This window comes from Bufo gargarizans, chromosome 1 (assembly GCF_014858855.1).
Source record: "Bufo gargarizans isolate SCDJY-AF-19 chromosome 1, ASM1485885v1, whole genome shotgun sequence".
Classification (NCBI taxonomy): domain Eukaryota; kingdom Metazoa; phylum Chordata; class Amphibia; order Anura; family Bufonidae; genus Bufo; species Bufo gargarizans.
In genome coordinates this window covers 245,443,879-245,460,300 of record NC_058080.1, presented here as the reverse complement: position 1 = coordinate 245,460,300, position 16,422 = coordinate 245,443,879, and the positions used below count along the sequence as shown (strand labels likewise).

General features: G+C 42.5%; 1 protein-coding gene across 1 annotated transcript in view; it reads right to left on the bottom strand.

Annotated features, from left to right (window-relative positions):
- The window catches only part of LOC122924684 (alcohol dehydrogenase 1-like), a 146,147-nt gene that overhangs the window by 82,843 nt on the left and 46,882 nt on the right, over positions 1–16,422 (bottom strand). The window contains exons 3-6 of the mRNA XM_044276025.1: positions 16,178–16,319; positions 13,523–13,610; positions 12,148–12,367; positions 8,566–8,826 (exon numbers count right to left, since the gene is read on the bottom strand). Coding sequence (XP_044131960.1) covers positions 8,566–8,826; positions 12,148–12,367; positions 13,523–13,610; positions 16,178–16,319 — 711 coding nt within the window. The remainder of the gene's footprint in view (positions 1–8,565; positions 8,827–12,147; positions 12,368–13,522; positions 13,611–16,177; positions 16,320–16,422) is intronic.

The following is a 16,422-nucleotide window of genomic DNA, read 5'->3' as shown; positions in this document are numbered from 1 at the left end:
AACAATTTTTACTGAGCTCTGTTAAAGGGTAGTTACCAAGAAATAGCGGGGTTCCTAGTATTTAAAAGTTTTCCTTTCCTTTTGGAAAAGAGAATAGCTTGCATGTCTCTTTCCAGTGGAGTATTATGTGGGGATACAAACACAGCAATTGATAAAAAACCTTGCACTAACTGAACACTTACTGCCAGAGAAAAAATTATGAAAAAGCATCATAGGGGTTGTCTCACTTCAGCAAATAGCATTTATTATGTAGAGGAAGTTAATACAAGCAATAGAGATGAGAGAAGTATTTAAAAATTCGATTTAGCGGCTTCGCCGAATTTTACAAAAAAATTTGCTTTGTGACAAATTACTTAGTCACGAAGCGTATTTCTTTGTAAGTAGTGGGTGCAATGACAGGGAGCAGCATTTCGCTGCTCTCCGTTATTCTACCCCTCAGATGCCAGGTTCATACATGATTAGGGCACCTGACAGAAAAAATTGGATGTAAAATAAAAAATTAAATAAATGAAATCATACTTACCTCATCCATTTGCTTGTGACGGGCCGGCTGCCACCATATTGATTAAAGATATATGTCACCGTGCACGGGATTTTGTGTAAGAGATTCAATAAAGATGGGGGTGGCCGGCCGGTCATGAGTAAATGGATGAACTAAGTATGATTTTTGTTTTTACACTATTTCAGGGAAAATCGATTTGCTACCACAAAGCATGAGGAAATTCGGCTTTGCAGCTAATCGAATTTTCCCTGAAATTCGGATCGAAGTCCACCTCGTGGACTTTGATTCACTCAACACTAAAAAGCAACTTACTAATGTATTGTGATAGTCTAAATTTCCAATTTGACAATTCATTTTTTCATCACATTCTGCACTTCTCGTTTCCATGGTTACAACCACCGTTGCAATCCATCAGTGGTGGTCGTGCTTGGACACTATAGGAAAAAGCACCCGTCTCCCTGGTGGCTGGGACCATGGTACAGCACACTGCTTTTTCCTATAGTGTGCACGACAACCACTGATGGATTGCAGGGTGGTCATAACCATGGAAACAAGCAATGCATAGTGTGATGGAAAAATGAATCCAGCCAGCAAAGGAAACAATATGGACAATCACAATACATTAGTAAGTGCCTCTTATTTTACATAATAAATGCTTAAATGGAACAGTTTGAGGCTACTACCAAATAACTAAAAAAAAATAGGAACATTGATTTACGAAGCACAAGGACATATGTATAAACATACATACCAAAGATGAGCAAATCAATTCTATAAAAAAATAAATAAATAATTAAACCCAAATATTTTTCAATTCATTTTGGGCAAATCAAGAGACATCTACATATGAAAAACATGTACAAATCAGTTTTTTTTCCCACAATGATTTAAAAATCTAAAATTTCAGTATATAGCATAGCTCACTGCTCAGCCTTCTAAAAGGATTAAACAGCATAACTAGAACAATCATTAAGCCAGCCTCCCATACAAAATCTATTTATCAAGGCAAGGCAAATACAGCTGTTCTAGTTTGGAGGCCTTGGTGGGACCTTTGGGTGGGTACTAATTCTATTATGGAGACCATTTAATATTTGCGATGACTATTGTAGGCAGGGCCGGTTCCAGGTTCATGTGGGCCCTTGGGCAATAAATCCCAGTGGGCCCCCATGAGGCATTTTTTTACATTGACATGTCCCCCTGTGGCTCCCACACGGTATAATGACCCCCAGTGGCCTCTATACAATATAATGACTACTAGTGGCCCTTCACACAGTATAATGAACCCCCAATCCCCCCCCCACTGTATTATGACCACCTGTGGCCCTGCATTCAGAATAATAACCCCCAGTCGCCCCCATTCAGAATAATGACCCCCAGTAGCCCCCACACTGGGGGAATACTGTATGGAGGGGGCTGTGGGGGTCATTATACTGAATGGAGGGTCATTGGTGATCATTATACTAAATGGGGGACACTGGGGGTCATTACACTATGTAAAGGGCCCTCACAGTATAATGACCCCACAGTGACCCTCCATTCAGAATAATGACCCCCAGTCGCCCCCACACTGGGGTTTATACTGTATGGAGGGGGCACGAGGGGTTATTATATTTAATGGGGGCTCTGGTGGTCATTATGCTAAATAGAGGGTCAATAGGGATCATTATACTAAATGGGGGGCACTGGGAGTCATTATACTGTGTAAGGGGCCCTCACAGTGTGATGAATGACCCCCCAGTGGCCCCCTCACATACCTATCATTGCAGGGGAGCTGGCGGTCCTGTCATTCACTAACCGCAGCTCCCTGCGCTCCTTCTCTCAGGCGGCCGCTGCAGCAGTGAGCCAGGCCTGGAGGAGAGAAGGAGATGTGCAGTGATGTAGCTAGAACTGACTGGGCCCCACAGCAAATTTTAGTATGCCCCCCTCCCCCCCAATGTGTGTTCACATCACGTTTTTCCTATCGGTTTGATGTATACAAATGTGCAGCACTCCACGTTTTTGTATCCTGCAGAGTCAAGTAAAAAATGCAGACGTTAACGTATATGTTTTTTTACAATGGAACTGTATGGTGAACGGACGCCACTGTACGGCATCAGTCTGAGGCATCTGGTAACGCAGACATTTTTGGTATACATTAAATGGATGGCACAAATGGGATGTGAACCCAGCCTTAGTGTCAGAATAAGCCCCAGTACACAGCGGAGCAGCGTGGCAGAGAGAGGGGAGGCCGCCATGTACTGACAGAGCGCTACCTGGTCCTGGTGGTCAGGGATGAGGACTGCGCTTCCCAAGGATCATTTTCTACTGGGAAATACAGGGCACAGTATAATACACTAGAATCTATATAATATAAAGATATTAGCCCTACCCCCAAATAATAATACAATTAGGGGGTCATTTATTATATAGAAATACGTCTATGTTAGGCTACTTTCACACTTGCATTCGGGGCTCCGCTTGTGAGTTCCGTTTGAAGGGGCTCACAAGCGGCCCCGAACGGATCCGTCCAGCCCTAATGCATTCTGAGTGGATGCGGATCCGCTCAGAATGCATCAGTCTAGCAGCGTTTGTCCGCCTGGCCGTGCGGAGGCAAACGGATCCGTCCAGACTTACAATGGAAGTCAATAGGGACGGATCCGTTTGAAGTTGACACAATATGGCTCAATTTTCAAACGGATCCGTCCCCCATTGACTTTCAATGTAAAGTCTAAACGGATCCGTTTGCATTATCATGCAAACGTATCCGTTCTGAACGGATGTAAGCGTTTGCATTATAGGTGCGGATCCGTCTGTGCAGATACCAGACGGATCCGCACCTAAACGCAGGTGTGAAAGTAGCCTTAGGCGTATTTCTGACACAGATTGTGGCACAAAGGTCCTTAGCAATCTGTATCTTTTCCCGCTCATGCCAGGTCTAAAAAAGGATGGCGTGGGCAGGGAAGGGGATACAGTTATGGCCATGCAGTTATTGGATACCACCGCCATATAGTGATAACACCGCCATACAATGATAAAACCACCATACAGTGACCGGATAAAAGGGTATAAGAGGGCACAGTACACGGAATGACTATGGGCACTGCACAGGGTGTGGTAAGAGGGCACAATGCAGGGTATAAGTGGGCACAGTACGGGGTGGGGGGCACAGTCACATGATCCTGTGACGTTAGAAGGTCCTTATGGTGAATGCTGTTCAGATGCCACCACAATGAGAGGCAGAGGAGTGAGACAGGGGCCCTGGATGGACAGGAGGGGTGGACACAGCAAGTAGGGGGAAGGGGCTCTGAGGGGAATTCATACAAGAAGTAGGGGAAGGAGGTCTGTGCAGGGCAGCAACAGGAGATAGGAGGGTGAAACAGGAGCTCTGGATACATGAGGGAGGAAAGGAGACAGCAGGGGCCCCATGAGGATGAGATAGGACAGGATATGGGGGGGGGGGGGCAGATGTGGGGGGGGGCAGGTATCATGGAGGCAAACTGCTTAATGAAACAGTAACACAACTAAATAGAATGAAGCAGCCGATCGAAGAGTCCCGACCCCCCCCTTCTGTCCCACAGACAAGAGACAGACAGAGTGCAGACTCACTCACAGCTCCAGCCCTCCGGTCTCTCTTAGTGATGTCCGGATCATGAACGAATCGTTCTTTTGAACCGATTCAGTTCACTGATCCGGAAGAGTCGGTTCCTCTGACTGAGCCGATCCGATATGAAACGGCTCAGTCAGATCAGCATAGAGGCAGCAGTAGCAGTGTAATAGCCCCGCCCTCCAACCAATCAGAGGCAGCCAGTGGACGCTAGCCCCGCCCCCTCCCCGCCCTCCAACCAATCAGAGGCCGCAGCACTGACTCCCAGCACAGTGGGAGTCGCAGGGACTCAGAGAATCGTCTGAGTCTATTAGTTAAAAGAATCGAATGAGTCAGAGACTCATTTGATTCTTTTGAGTTAAAAGAACTGTGAGTCACCGAGTCCCTGCCAGGCTCCCTGCTCTGCGGCTCCCTGTAAGTAAGTAAGTCCGTCCGGGGGGGGGCATTGATCTAGCATTTAGCACATGTAGCAGAGCTGTGTGTGTACAGGGTGCATGCAGCAGTGTAGCATCATGCTACACTGCTGCATGCACCCTGTACACACACAGCTCTGCTACATGCTGTAGCAGAGCAGGAAGTCTGGTAGGGACTCGGTGACACGATTCTATTAACTAAAACTCTCAGACAATTATCTGAGTCCCTGCAACAACTATAAGCACTACATCACAGTCTGCTCACTGCAGCAGAGCTGTGTTTGCCAGGAGCCTCCTGACCTTCGGTTCACTTGAGAGCCGACTCAGCAAGTGAACCGAAGATTCGATGAGCTGAGCATGCGCATTGATCTTCAGTTCACTTGCTTCTGCCGGCTCATGAAGTGAACCGAAGATCCGATTCATGAATCGGTTCATTTGAATGAGCTGATTCAAATGAACCGATTCAGCTGAAAGATCCGAACTTCCCATCACTAGTCTCTCTCCTCAGGCAGCATGTGTCCTACTGTCCTGTGTAGAGGTGGTGTGGTCTGAGTCTCTGCAGCTCAGAGGGCCCACCAGGGGGGTACTGCATAAGTGAAATGAGAGCAGTGAGAGCTCCCATCTGTATTGATGGAAGTGCTCATAGCAGCTTAGTGAGCCCCCCCAGGAGCATTGGGCCCCGGCACTTGCCCGGGGATGCCGGTTATGACGGCCCTGATTGTAGGCTAGGCAGAGATCACCCTGGATTCTGGGACAAATATATGAAAATTAGCATGCCTAACAGCTGATGCCATAAAGAATTACCTTTTTTATCCTTTTTGTCACAAAAACTAATTTAAATATTTTCCCCAAAACACAAAGATTTGCAAATTTGCTTTTCTGAAAAAGATAAAGTAATGCTTTCTGATGCCTTCTGATGTTAGACATACTAATTGGCATATACACTCACCTAAAGAATTATTAGGAACACCTGTTCTATTTCTCAATGCGATTATCTAGTCAACCAATCACATGGCAGTTGCTTTAATGCATGTAGGGTTGTGGTCCTGGTCAAGACAATCTCCTGAACTCCAAACTGAATGTCAGAATGGGAAAGAAAGGTGATTTAAGCAATTTTGAGCGTGGCATGGTTGTTGGTGCCAGACGGGCAGGTCTGAGTATTTCACAATCTGCTCAGTTACTGGGATTTTCACGCACAACCATTTCTAGGGTTTACAAACAATGGTGTGAAAACTGAAAAAACATCCAGTATGCGGCAGTCCTGTGGGCGAAAATGCCTTGTTGATGCTAGAGGTCAGAGGAGAATGGGCCGACTGATTCAAGCTGATAGAAGGGCAACGTTGACTGAAATAACCACTCGTTATAACCAAGGTATGCAGCAAAGCATTTGTGAAGCCACAACACGCACAACCTTGAGGCGGATGGGCTACAACAGCAGAAGACCCCACCGGGTACCACTCATCTCCACTACAAATAGGAAAAAGAGGCTACAATTTGCACGAGCTCACCAAAATTGGACTGTTGAAGACTGGAAAAATGTTGCCTGGTCTGATGAGTCTCGACATTCAAATAGTAGTGTCCGAATTTGATTTGAACAGAATGAGAACATGTATCCATCATGCCTTGTTACCACTGTGCAGGCTGGTGGTGGTGGTGTAATGGTGTGGGGGATGTTTTCTGGGCACACTTTAGGCCCCTTAGTGCCAATTGGCCATCGTTTAAATGCCACTGGCTACCTGAGCATTGTTTCTGACCATGTCCATCCCTTCATGACCACCATGTACCCATCCTCTGATGGCTACTTCCAGCAGGATAATGCACCATGTCACAAAGCTTGAATCATTTCAAATTGGTTTCTTGAACATGACAATGAGTTCACTGTACTAAAATGGCCCCCACAGTCACCAGATCTCAACCCAATAGAGCATCTTTGGGATGTGGTGGAACGGGAGCTTTGTGCCCTGGATGTGCATCCCTCAAATCTCCGTCAACTGCAAGATGCTATCCTATCAATATGGGCCAACATTTCTAAAGAATGCTATCAGCACCTTGTGGAATCAATGCCACGTAGAATTAAGGCAGTTCTGAAGGAAAAAGGTGTCCAACACCGTATTAGTATGGTGTTCCTAATAATTCTTTAGGTGAGTGTAGTTTTCAACAGAAACTGAGAGAAGCATTGTCTAACCTACAATAGTCATCATGTCTACTAAGTGGTCTCCATAATAGAGATAGCACCCGGCTTTCCCCCTAAGGCCTCTTAGGCTAGTTTCACACTAGCGTTCGGCTGTCCGCTCGTGAGCTCCGTTTGAAGGAGCTCACGAGCGGACCCGAACGCCTCCGTCCAGCCCTGATGCAGTCTGAATGGAGCGGATCCGCTCAGACTGCATCAGTCTGGCGGCGTTCAGCCTCCGCTCCGCTCGTCTCCGCACGGACAGGCGGACAGCTGAACGCTGCTTGCAGCGTTCAGCTGTCCGCCTGGCCGTCCGAATGCGAGCGGATCCGTTCAGACTTACAATGTAAGTCAATGGGAACGGATCCGCTTGAAGAGGTCACCATATGGCTCAATCTTCAAGCGGATCCGTCCCCCATTGACTTTACATTGAAAGTCTGAACGGATCCGCTCAGGCATCTTGCGCACTTAGAAAATTTTCTAAGTTATTAATGCAGACGGATCCGTACTGAACGGAGCCTCCGTCTGCATTAATATGATCGGATCCGTTCAGAACGGATCCGATCAAGCGCTAGTGTGAAAGTAGCCTTAGCTAGTAAAGCTGATTCTGTCTGCTTTGCTCCAATAAATATTTTTGTCCTGCAAGAGACATTATCCTAGTTATGCTAGTCAGCTCGTTTAAAAAGCTGAGCAATGTTTGGAAGGCAGTTCTATAGTTGTAAAACACTCTGCTTTTTTAAATCCTTTTGGGAGGAAAGCTGAATGGCACTTGTGGATCTCTCTCTGGATTTGCCTGAAATGAATTGCACTTTTAGAATCCAAATATTTTGGAGAATTCAGGATAAATTCCAAATTGTTTTGTGTAACTATCCTCTGGATAGGTTATCAGTATCTGATTGGTGAGGGTCTGACACCCAGGACCCTTGACGATCAGCTGGCAATGCTGCTGCATTCCCTTGGCCAGTGATGTCACATTTATTGGTCACCTGGCCTAGGCGCAGCTGAGCCTCATCGAAGTGAATGGGGCTGAACTGCAATACCAATCACAGCCGCTATACTATGTATGGTGCTGTGCTTCGTGAGCATGGAGAAAACTGCGGCGCTCACAGGAACGGCGGTGCCTTCCCAAGCAACTGATCGGCAACAGTCCATGGTGTCGAACCCCCACCGATCAGATACTGATGACCTATCCAGAGGATAGTTCATCGGTATTAAGATCTCGGAAAACCCTTTTAATTCTTTCTGGTCCTGAGCCTTGTTACTATGCAGCAGTTGCTGATGAGCTCATCTAAGTGTTCTGTTTAAACCCAGCTAGTTACTCATTTATTGCCTGAATGCAATATAGTTACCTCTAATTGTGTTCCAGTCTTGCGTACTGCTTTAAAAGGGTTGTCTCTCTTCAGCAAATGGCATGTATCATGTACACAAGGTTAATACATGGCACTTATCAAACCAGCAATACTAAGTAATGTATTGCTGGTTTGATCATTTTTTTTCATTCCATTATGCACTGCTCGTATCAATGGTTACAACCACCCTGTAATCCAACAACAGTGGTTGTGCTTGCACACTATAGCAAAAAGTTTCGACCTCTCTTGTTTCGAGGACCATGCGTGTATGCATAGGCCGGCACTTTTTATTACAATGTGTAAGCACCACCACTGCTACTGGATTGCAGAGGCGGCCATAACCCCTGGATATGAGCAGTGTATAATGTGATGAAAAATTGAATCCAGCCAGCAAAGGAGGCAATATGGATAATCACAATACATTAGTAAGTGCCTTGTATTAACTTTATCTACATGATAAAAGCCATTTGCTGAAGTGACACAACCCCTTTCAGCCACTTGACACTTGAAAAGTCAATGTAAAATCTGTAATGATTTAATATACTTACCATGATATCAGTGTTTCCAATGCATTCAAAAGAATAATGAACTCCACCATTAGTCATATTCGTTATCACCTCGTGAATGGGATTTTCATAGTCCTTTGGGTTGACACATTCAGTGGCTCCAAGCTCTTTAGCCTTTTCAAATTTTTTGCTGTTTACATCTATTGCAATAATTCTGGAAGCTCCTGCTATTTTACATCCTATAATTACAGAAAGGCCGATGCCACCCAAACCAAATACAGCACATGTAGAGCCAGGCTCAACCTGAAATCAAAAATTTAATTAAATAGTAAGACATGAATATAACAAAAATATACTGGTTCCAATGTTCTCCCTTTGCTTTCATTCTAAAATTTGCATACACAAATGGACGTGAGGGTAAGGTACAATAAATAGGTAAGGTCTCATAGGCGGACTCTCACTGTATAAACAACAAGCATAATACACTACATTACATACGTTTTGTGGTGTATAATGTTAGTGATCAGATATAAAATGTTGTAAAAAAATTAAATAAGTGGTTGTTTAATTTCAAGGTAAAAATTACGTTTTTCCAGAATTTTTGTAAAAAAAATAAATAAAAGTGCACATAATAGTTGACACTACATTCATACCAAATCAAACTGTACACAAGGTAAGTGTCATAATATAAACTAAAAATAATTTCCAAAACTGCTGTGTTTTTGTTAATCTGCCTCTCAAAAAATGATCAAAAAGTCATAATGAAGTGATACCAAAGAAAACAACATATATTGTATCTTCTTTCAGTGGGAGAGAGACTCCCCCATTGACGAATCATCCCCCCACTAGTGGGTACTATGAAATGAAATTAAAACTATTCCTTTATTTAGATCTCAACCAAAGAAGTGTCATAGGTGGCAATGCATTGTTTTTTTTATTATATCAGTCCCCGACTGCTGTCAGTTTTATAAGCGCTGTTATGGACTCGCATACCAGATAACCATTGCTAACAACAGACACGTGTTTAAAAAGTCTCAAACATCATGCGTTTGTTCCCCCAACATATCTCACTGCACAAAGCAGCATCATAAGGAAATGTGGGACAAACATGAATACAATGGCGTGACTGATATAAGAGTGACAATGCAGTGACACTTACAGTATGACACCCCTATTTTTAATTCACTTTTTCAGTTGAGATTCGGATATATTTTAAAGGAAATATGAGATAAAAGAATAGTGGGGGCTGATTTGTCAGTGGGGGGGATTCTCTCTCCCAAAGAAAGGAAATACAATATATTTAGTTGCAATTTCCCCCCACCCCCTGAAATACTTACCTCTCTATATATTAAAGTAGCACTCCCACAACATGTTTTATTCACCTGTTAGAAAGGTACATGATGTAATTTGTATTAAAGGTAATCTTCTCACCAGCGACTGTCTGTTTTTACCTCCCTTCTGATCCTGAGCTATGTCATCTGACCAGTCCTCTGATCTCCAACTGACACAGGACAGGAAGTCAGTTACTTCTCTATTCATTCCTATCAGACTGACATTGAGACTCGCATAGGAATACACAGAGAAACTGGCTTCCTATCCATGTGTTGGTCACATGACACAGCTGAGGATCAGAAAAGAGAGGATAACTAACAAATAAAGTCACTGGTAAGAAGATGACCTTCACTACAGTTTATCATGTAGCTTTCTAAGGCTACATGCACACGTTCAGGATTCATGTGCGGAGAATCCTGAACGGTCAATCTGCATTAATTGGTGCGGATTTGCATGCGGATTTGGTGCGGATTTTCCGCATGCGGATTTCACTAAGTGAATTAAGAAAATCCGGTCAGGAAAAAAAAAAATGACCGTATATGCCGGCGTATAAGACGACTGGGCGTATAAGACGACCCCAAACTTTTCCATTTAAAATACAGGGTTTGGGCTATACTCGCCGTATAAGACTACCCCTCTTCCAACGCACACTAAATAAAAATTTTAAAACACCCGTTTTGATTTCAATATGGTAATTTAAATTGAAATGCCCAGCCCTCCCTGTCTCAAAAAGGATCTTCTCCAGTCTAGGGAATTGACCATGGCAGCCAGGGCTTCAGTAGCATCCTGGCTGCCATGGTAACCGATCGGAGCCCAGCAATTACACTGGGTTAAATGGGTTACCCAGAATCTCATTGTTGTAATAAAAAACATACTGTACTTTTGTTAACCCCACCTGTGGTTTACCGTATTTATTGCAAAAAAAGCGATTTTATAGATATGCAAATTTCCAGTACCTTTGTGCCCGAGGGGCTTTCCCTCCGCCGTTTTGTGCCCAGCCGCGCCCTGAATCCTGGATCCCAGCGCTGCCACTCTCTTAATTTATTCACTGCACTTCGCTTTTTTTATCTTCTAAAGCCGCTCGTAATCTAGCGCATGCGCAGTTAGTTGGCGCTGTCTCCTCTATTCCCTCCGACCTCACAGCAAGAATGAGCGAGTGCTCCAACTAACTGCGCATGCGCGAGATTACGAGCAGCTTCAGAAGAGAAAAACAGGAAGTGCAGTGAATAAATTAAGAGAGGTGCAGCGCTGGGATCCAGTATTCGGGGCGCGGCTGGGCACAAAACGGCAACAGCCCCTTGGGCACAAAGGTACCGTTACTGGTAATTTGTATATCTATAAAATCGTTTTTTTTTTTTGCAATAAACAAACAGGCCCCTCCTCTGCCCCTCTCTCATCATTGGTGGCAGCGGGCAGCACAGGGGGGAGGGACTGCTTCCTTCTCCCCTGTGCTGCCTAATACCCGGCGTATAAGACGACCCCCGACTTTAGAAAATGATTTCTGGTGTTAGAAAGTCGTCTTATACGCCGGAATATACGGTAATTGACATGTCGCGGATTTTAAAATCCGCACCGCAGGTCAAAATCCGGGCGGAAAAAATCTGCATCGTGTGCATTGAGAATTTCAAATTCTCATAGAATACAATGTACATGACGTACGGTGCGGATTTTCCGCACGCAAATCCGTGCGGAAAATCCGCACGCAATCCTAATCGTGTGCAGGGGGCCTAACAGGTCAGAAAATAACATTTTTTGTGAGACTGAGTCTTTAATTTCCTTTCAATAAAAACTACAACTAAGCTTGCAGAAAAGCAAAACCTCACACAGCTCCATCAATAGAAAACAAAAGCAAAAAAAAAAATATCAGTCCTGGAATATGTTGATGCAAAAACACACTTTTTCTTCTTTAAAGTTTTAAAACTGAAATATAAATATTGGCTTAATTGTCCTAACCCAGAAAACAATGTCCTGTAAGGTGAACGTTATAAAAAAAAAACTGCCAGAAACCAAGGGGAAATTCATACTGTATGTATTACAAAAAACACCACTGAAAACTAAAACTGGTCATGCAAATAAAATAAAAAAAACAAGCCTTTATGCAACTCTATTGATAAAATCTTATCTTGGAAAGTGACAATGAAAAAAAAAAATGTTTAGTCACTAGTGTTCAAAACAGGCTGAGGGGTTAAAAAGCAGGTAATACACAAATATGAAGTAGTTATTAAAATGTTGGCAGCATTGTTTTTCTTTGCTTTGTGTTTTTATGTATGTAGAGTTAGCTTCATGACTTACCTTAGCCAAATTAACCGCAGATCCATATCCTGTGGAAAAGCCACATCCGATCAAGCATACTTTTTCCAGGGGTGCATCATCATGTATTTTGACCACAGATGATTCTTCCACTACAGTATATTCAGTAAATGTGCTGGTATTGATGTAATTATAAAGCAGTTCCCCTTTACAGGTAAATCTGCTGGTGTTATCTGACATCAGCCCAGTAGGCTTGCCAATGCTGTAAAAGGAAATAAACTAATTAATTAAAACTAACATATGCTCATGAAATGGCTGCTAATATAATATAATATAAATAATAATATTTACAAATGGATGCCATATAATTATTTTTGTGAAATAAACTGACCGGCGATAATGGGGGTGACATTTTCCTAGACTTTCTAAAAATATCTCCTAATACTGAAAGGACAAATAACCAGTAATACATGACTGTTATATCTGAACATTGACTAGGTAAGTTAGATTTTAGGATTACTATACCTTTCCTAAGTCCTAAGACCTAATCAACAAGGCAGAGCTCTAAAGACTGGGATTGGTGGAGGGGCAAACTGTTTTCTACAATGTTGGTAGTGTGCATGAACCCCTATAGTTATTTTTTTCTGGGAACTTAGAATTCATGACCTATTCTCGGGATAGGTTATGAATACTTGATCAGTGAGGGTCTGATTCCTGGGACCCCTACTGAATAGCTGTTTGAAGGGGGTGCAGCTCTCAGACCAGCAATGTAGCCTAGTCTTCCTCCACTAGCTCTGAAAAAGTTTAGACTTACAGACAGATTGCATAGGGTAAACATGGCGAGTTATATAACGTCCAGGAACAGTACTATTCCTCATGTACACACACAACTGTTTATACCTGAAACAACAGTTACACGTTAAACACATTAATTTTTTATATCTACAACTTCTTTGTGGATCTATGCATCAGAAACAAACCCCTTGTAGTCCTATCCTTTTATTATACTCCCTTTCATCTGTCCCATACTTCTCTTACCTACAGTGCCAATATAGTTTAGCAAGGATTAGGGGATATATAGAAAGTGGACCCTTTCGACATTTGCAATTGCGCAGAAGAGGTCACTTGTATATAAAAAAAAATTGAAATGCACTCAGCAAATAATAATCAGAAATGAATTAAAATAATGTTCCCATAGATACACAGTAGCATATTTTCTATTGCCAAAATGGTGTGTGTTTCACTATTTACATTATTATCATTTAGTAATATTCTTTGTGTATAATTTGGCCAAATCAAAGCTAAGGCATAACATTACTCAATATTTATCTTGAGTTATAAGTGAAGCCACTTGCTTCTGGTACATTACTGCTAATAATTATCATGATAATTATAGTAATATTGAAAAAACACGTACTCAGATGTGCAACAAAGGTTACTTTTAGGCTCAGCACAGCCTCTGCATTTTCCACAGTAAGGAAGAAACAACGGTATTACTTTGTCTCCTAAAAAAGGAAAGAAATGGATTTGAACCTTTATGAGCAGCAACACATTTCTAATAAGAATGGCACAGGTTGTGGTAAGAATTATAAGGATGAATGCAGATTTGTAGCAGAAATTTCTAAAACTGAAAATCAATTCCATTAATTTCTGCATTCTTCATTCGGGTGAATAGGACACTCAATGAGATTTCTGCAACAAACTGTGGCACATGTGGCTTCATTCTGAATGTAAGAACATAGGCTAACCATGTAGACTCTGTTCACTTTGGTGTTATGACCTTTGTTGGTACAGGGGGCATAACATTTTCATTTTGCAATGGATCCTAAAAGACTGTGTAGGATCCCCCTGACCAATATGCCTGCTACAGTAGTTAGAGTTAATAAATACAGTATCAGTTTTTATTGTGAAAGAAATATCAGTGATTGTCCCACTTAAACTGAAAGGGGTTGGTCACTTTCTGGGTACTGTTGACCAATGTGTTTGTGAGATGATTATATGACACTTACTAATATAGCTTTTGTTGAAATTCTGTGCCATTTTCTATATTTCATAAGGTATGCCGACTTGTTTACAAAGTCTTTGTGCTGTCCACACAGGGATCCTGTCCATAAGATGGCCGCTGATGGAGGGTCATGTGACCAGGAAAATCACCTCCATATGATGTATTTTCTGTTCAAACACATTGCACCTACACTAAATTCTGAGGAGATATCACATGGAGGTGATTTGCCTGGTCACATTACCTTCCATCATAAGCCATCTTATGTTCAGGACCTCTGTGTGGACAGCACAAAAGACTTTGTAAACAAGCGTGCATACCTTATGAAATGTAGAAAATGGTGCAGAATTTCAACAATGACTATATTAGTGTCATATAATCATCTCACAAACACAACAGTCAGAAGTAACTACAGGGAGTGCAGAATTATTAGGCAAGTTGTATTTTTGAGGATTAATTTTATTATTGAACAACAACCATGTTCTCAATGAACCCAAAAAACTCCTTAATATCAAAGCTGAATATTTTTGGAAGTAGTTTTTAGTTTGTTTTTAGTTTTAGCTATTTTAGGGGGATATCTGTGTGTGCAGGTGACTATTACTGTACATAATTATTAGGCAACTTAACAAAAAACAAATATATACCCATTTCAATTATTTATTTTTACCAGTGAAACCAATATAACATCTCAACATTCACAAATATACATTTCTGACATTCAAAAACAAAACAAAAACAAATCAGTGAACAATATAGCCACCTTTCTTTGCAAGGACACTCAAAAGCCTGCCATCCATGGATTCTGTCAGTGTTTTGATCTGTTCACCATCAACATTGCGTGCAGCAGCAACCACAGCCTCCCAGACACTGTTCAGAGAGGTGTACTGTTTTCCCTCCTTGTAAATCTCACATTTGATGATGGACCACAGGTTCTCAATGGGGTTCAGATCAGGTGAACAAGGAGGCCATGTCATTAGATTTTCTTCTTTTATACCCTTTCTTGCCAGCCACGTTGTGGAGTACTTGGACGCGTGTGATGGAGCATTGTCCTGCATGAAAATCATGTTTTTCTTACCTTGCAGACTTCTTCCTGTACCACTGCTTGAAGAAGGTGTCTTCCAGAAACTGGCAGTAGGACTGGGAGTTGAGCTTGACTCCATCCTCAACCCAAAAAGGCCCCACAAGCTCATCTTTGATGATACCAGCCCAAACCAGTACTCCACCTCCACCTTGCTGGCGTCTGAGTCGGACTGGAGCTCTCTGCCCTTTACCAATCCAGCCATCTGGCCCATCAAGACTCACTCTCATTTCATCAGTCCATAAAACCTTAGAAAAATCAGTCTTGAGATATTTCTTGGCCCAGTCTTGACGTTTCAGCTTGTGTGTCTTGTTCAGTGGTGGCCGTCTTTCAGCCTTTCTTACCTTGGCCATGTCTCTGAGTATTGCACACCTTGTGCTTTTGGGCACTCCAGTGATGTTGCAGCTCTGAAATATGGCCAAACTGGTGGCAAGTGGCATCTTGGCAGCTGCACGCTTGACTTTTCTCAGTTCATGGGCAGTTATTTTGCGCCTTGGTTTTTCCACACGCTTCTTGCGACCCTGTTGACTATTTTGAATGAAACGCTTGATTGTTCGATGATCACGCTTCAGAAGCTTTGCAATTTTAAGAGTGCTGCATCCCTCTGCAAGATATCTCACTATTTCTGACTTTTCTGAGCCTGTCAAGTCCTTCTTTTGACCCATTTTGCCAAAGGAAAGGAAGTTGCCTAATAATTATGCACACCTGATATAGGGTGTTGATGTCATTAGACCACACCCCTTCTCATTACAGAGATGCACATCACCTAATATGCTTAATTGGTAGTAGGCTTTCGAGCCTATACAGCTTGGAGTAAGACAACATGCATAAAGAGGATGATGTGGTCAAAATACTCATTTGCCTAATAATTCTGCACGTAGTGTAGAAAGTGGCCAACCCCTTTTAAATAATCAATACTCTAAGGGGTTTTCTAGGGCTTACATTTTGATGTTTGATTGGTTGGGACCCGACCCTCATTTTCTGGGACTTACCCGGTTTGACAGTGGTTACTCCATCCCCAACACTCTCTACTATACCGGCACCTTCATGACCCAAAATTACTGGATACTTTCTGTTTTTCATTAATCCTTCCTTTACATGGTCATCTGATCGGCATATTCCAGTTGCAACTATCTATAAAAAAATTAGCATTATATATTTTTTTTAAGTGCCACTAATTCCTGCTGTACATCTAAAAAGTATAAATGCATAACAAAAACACAAGTACAATAAACAT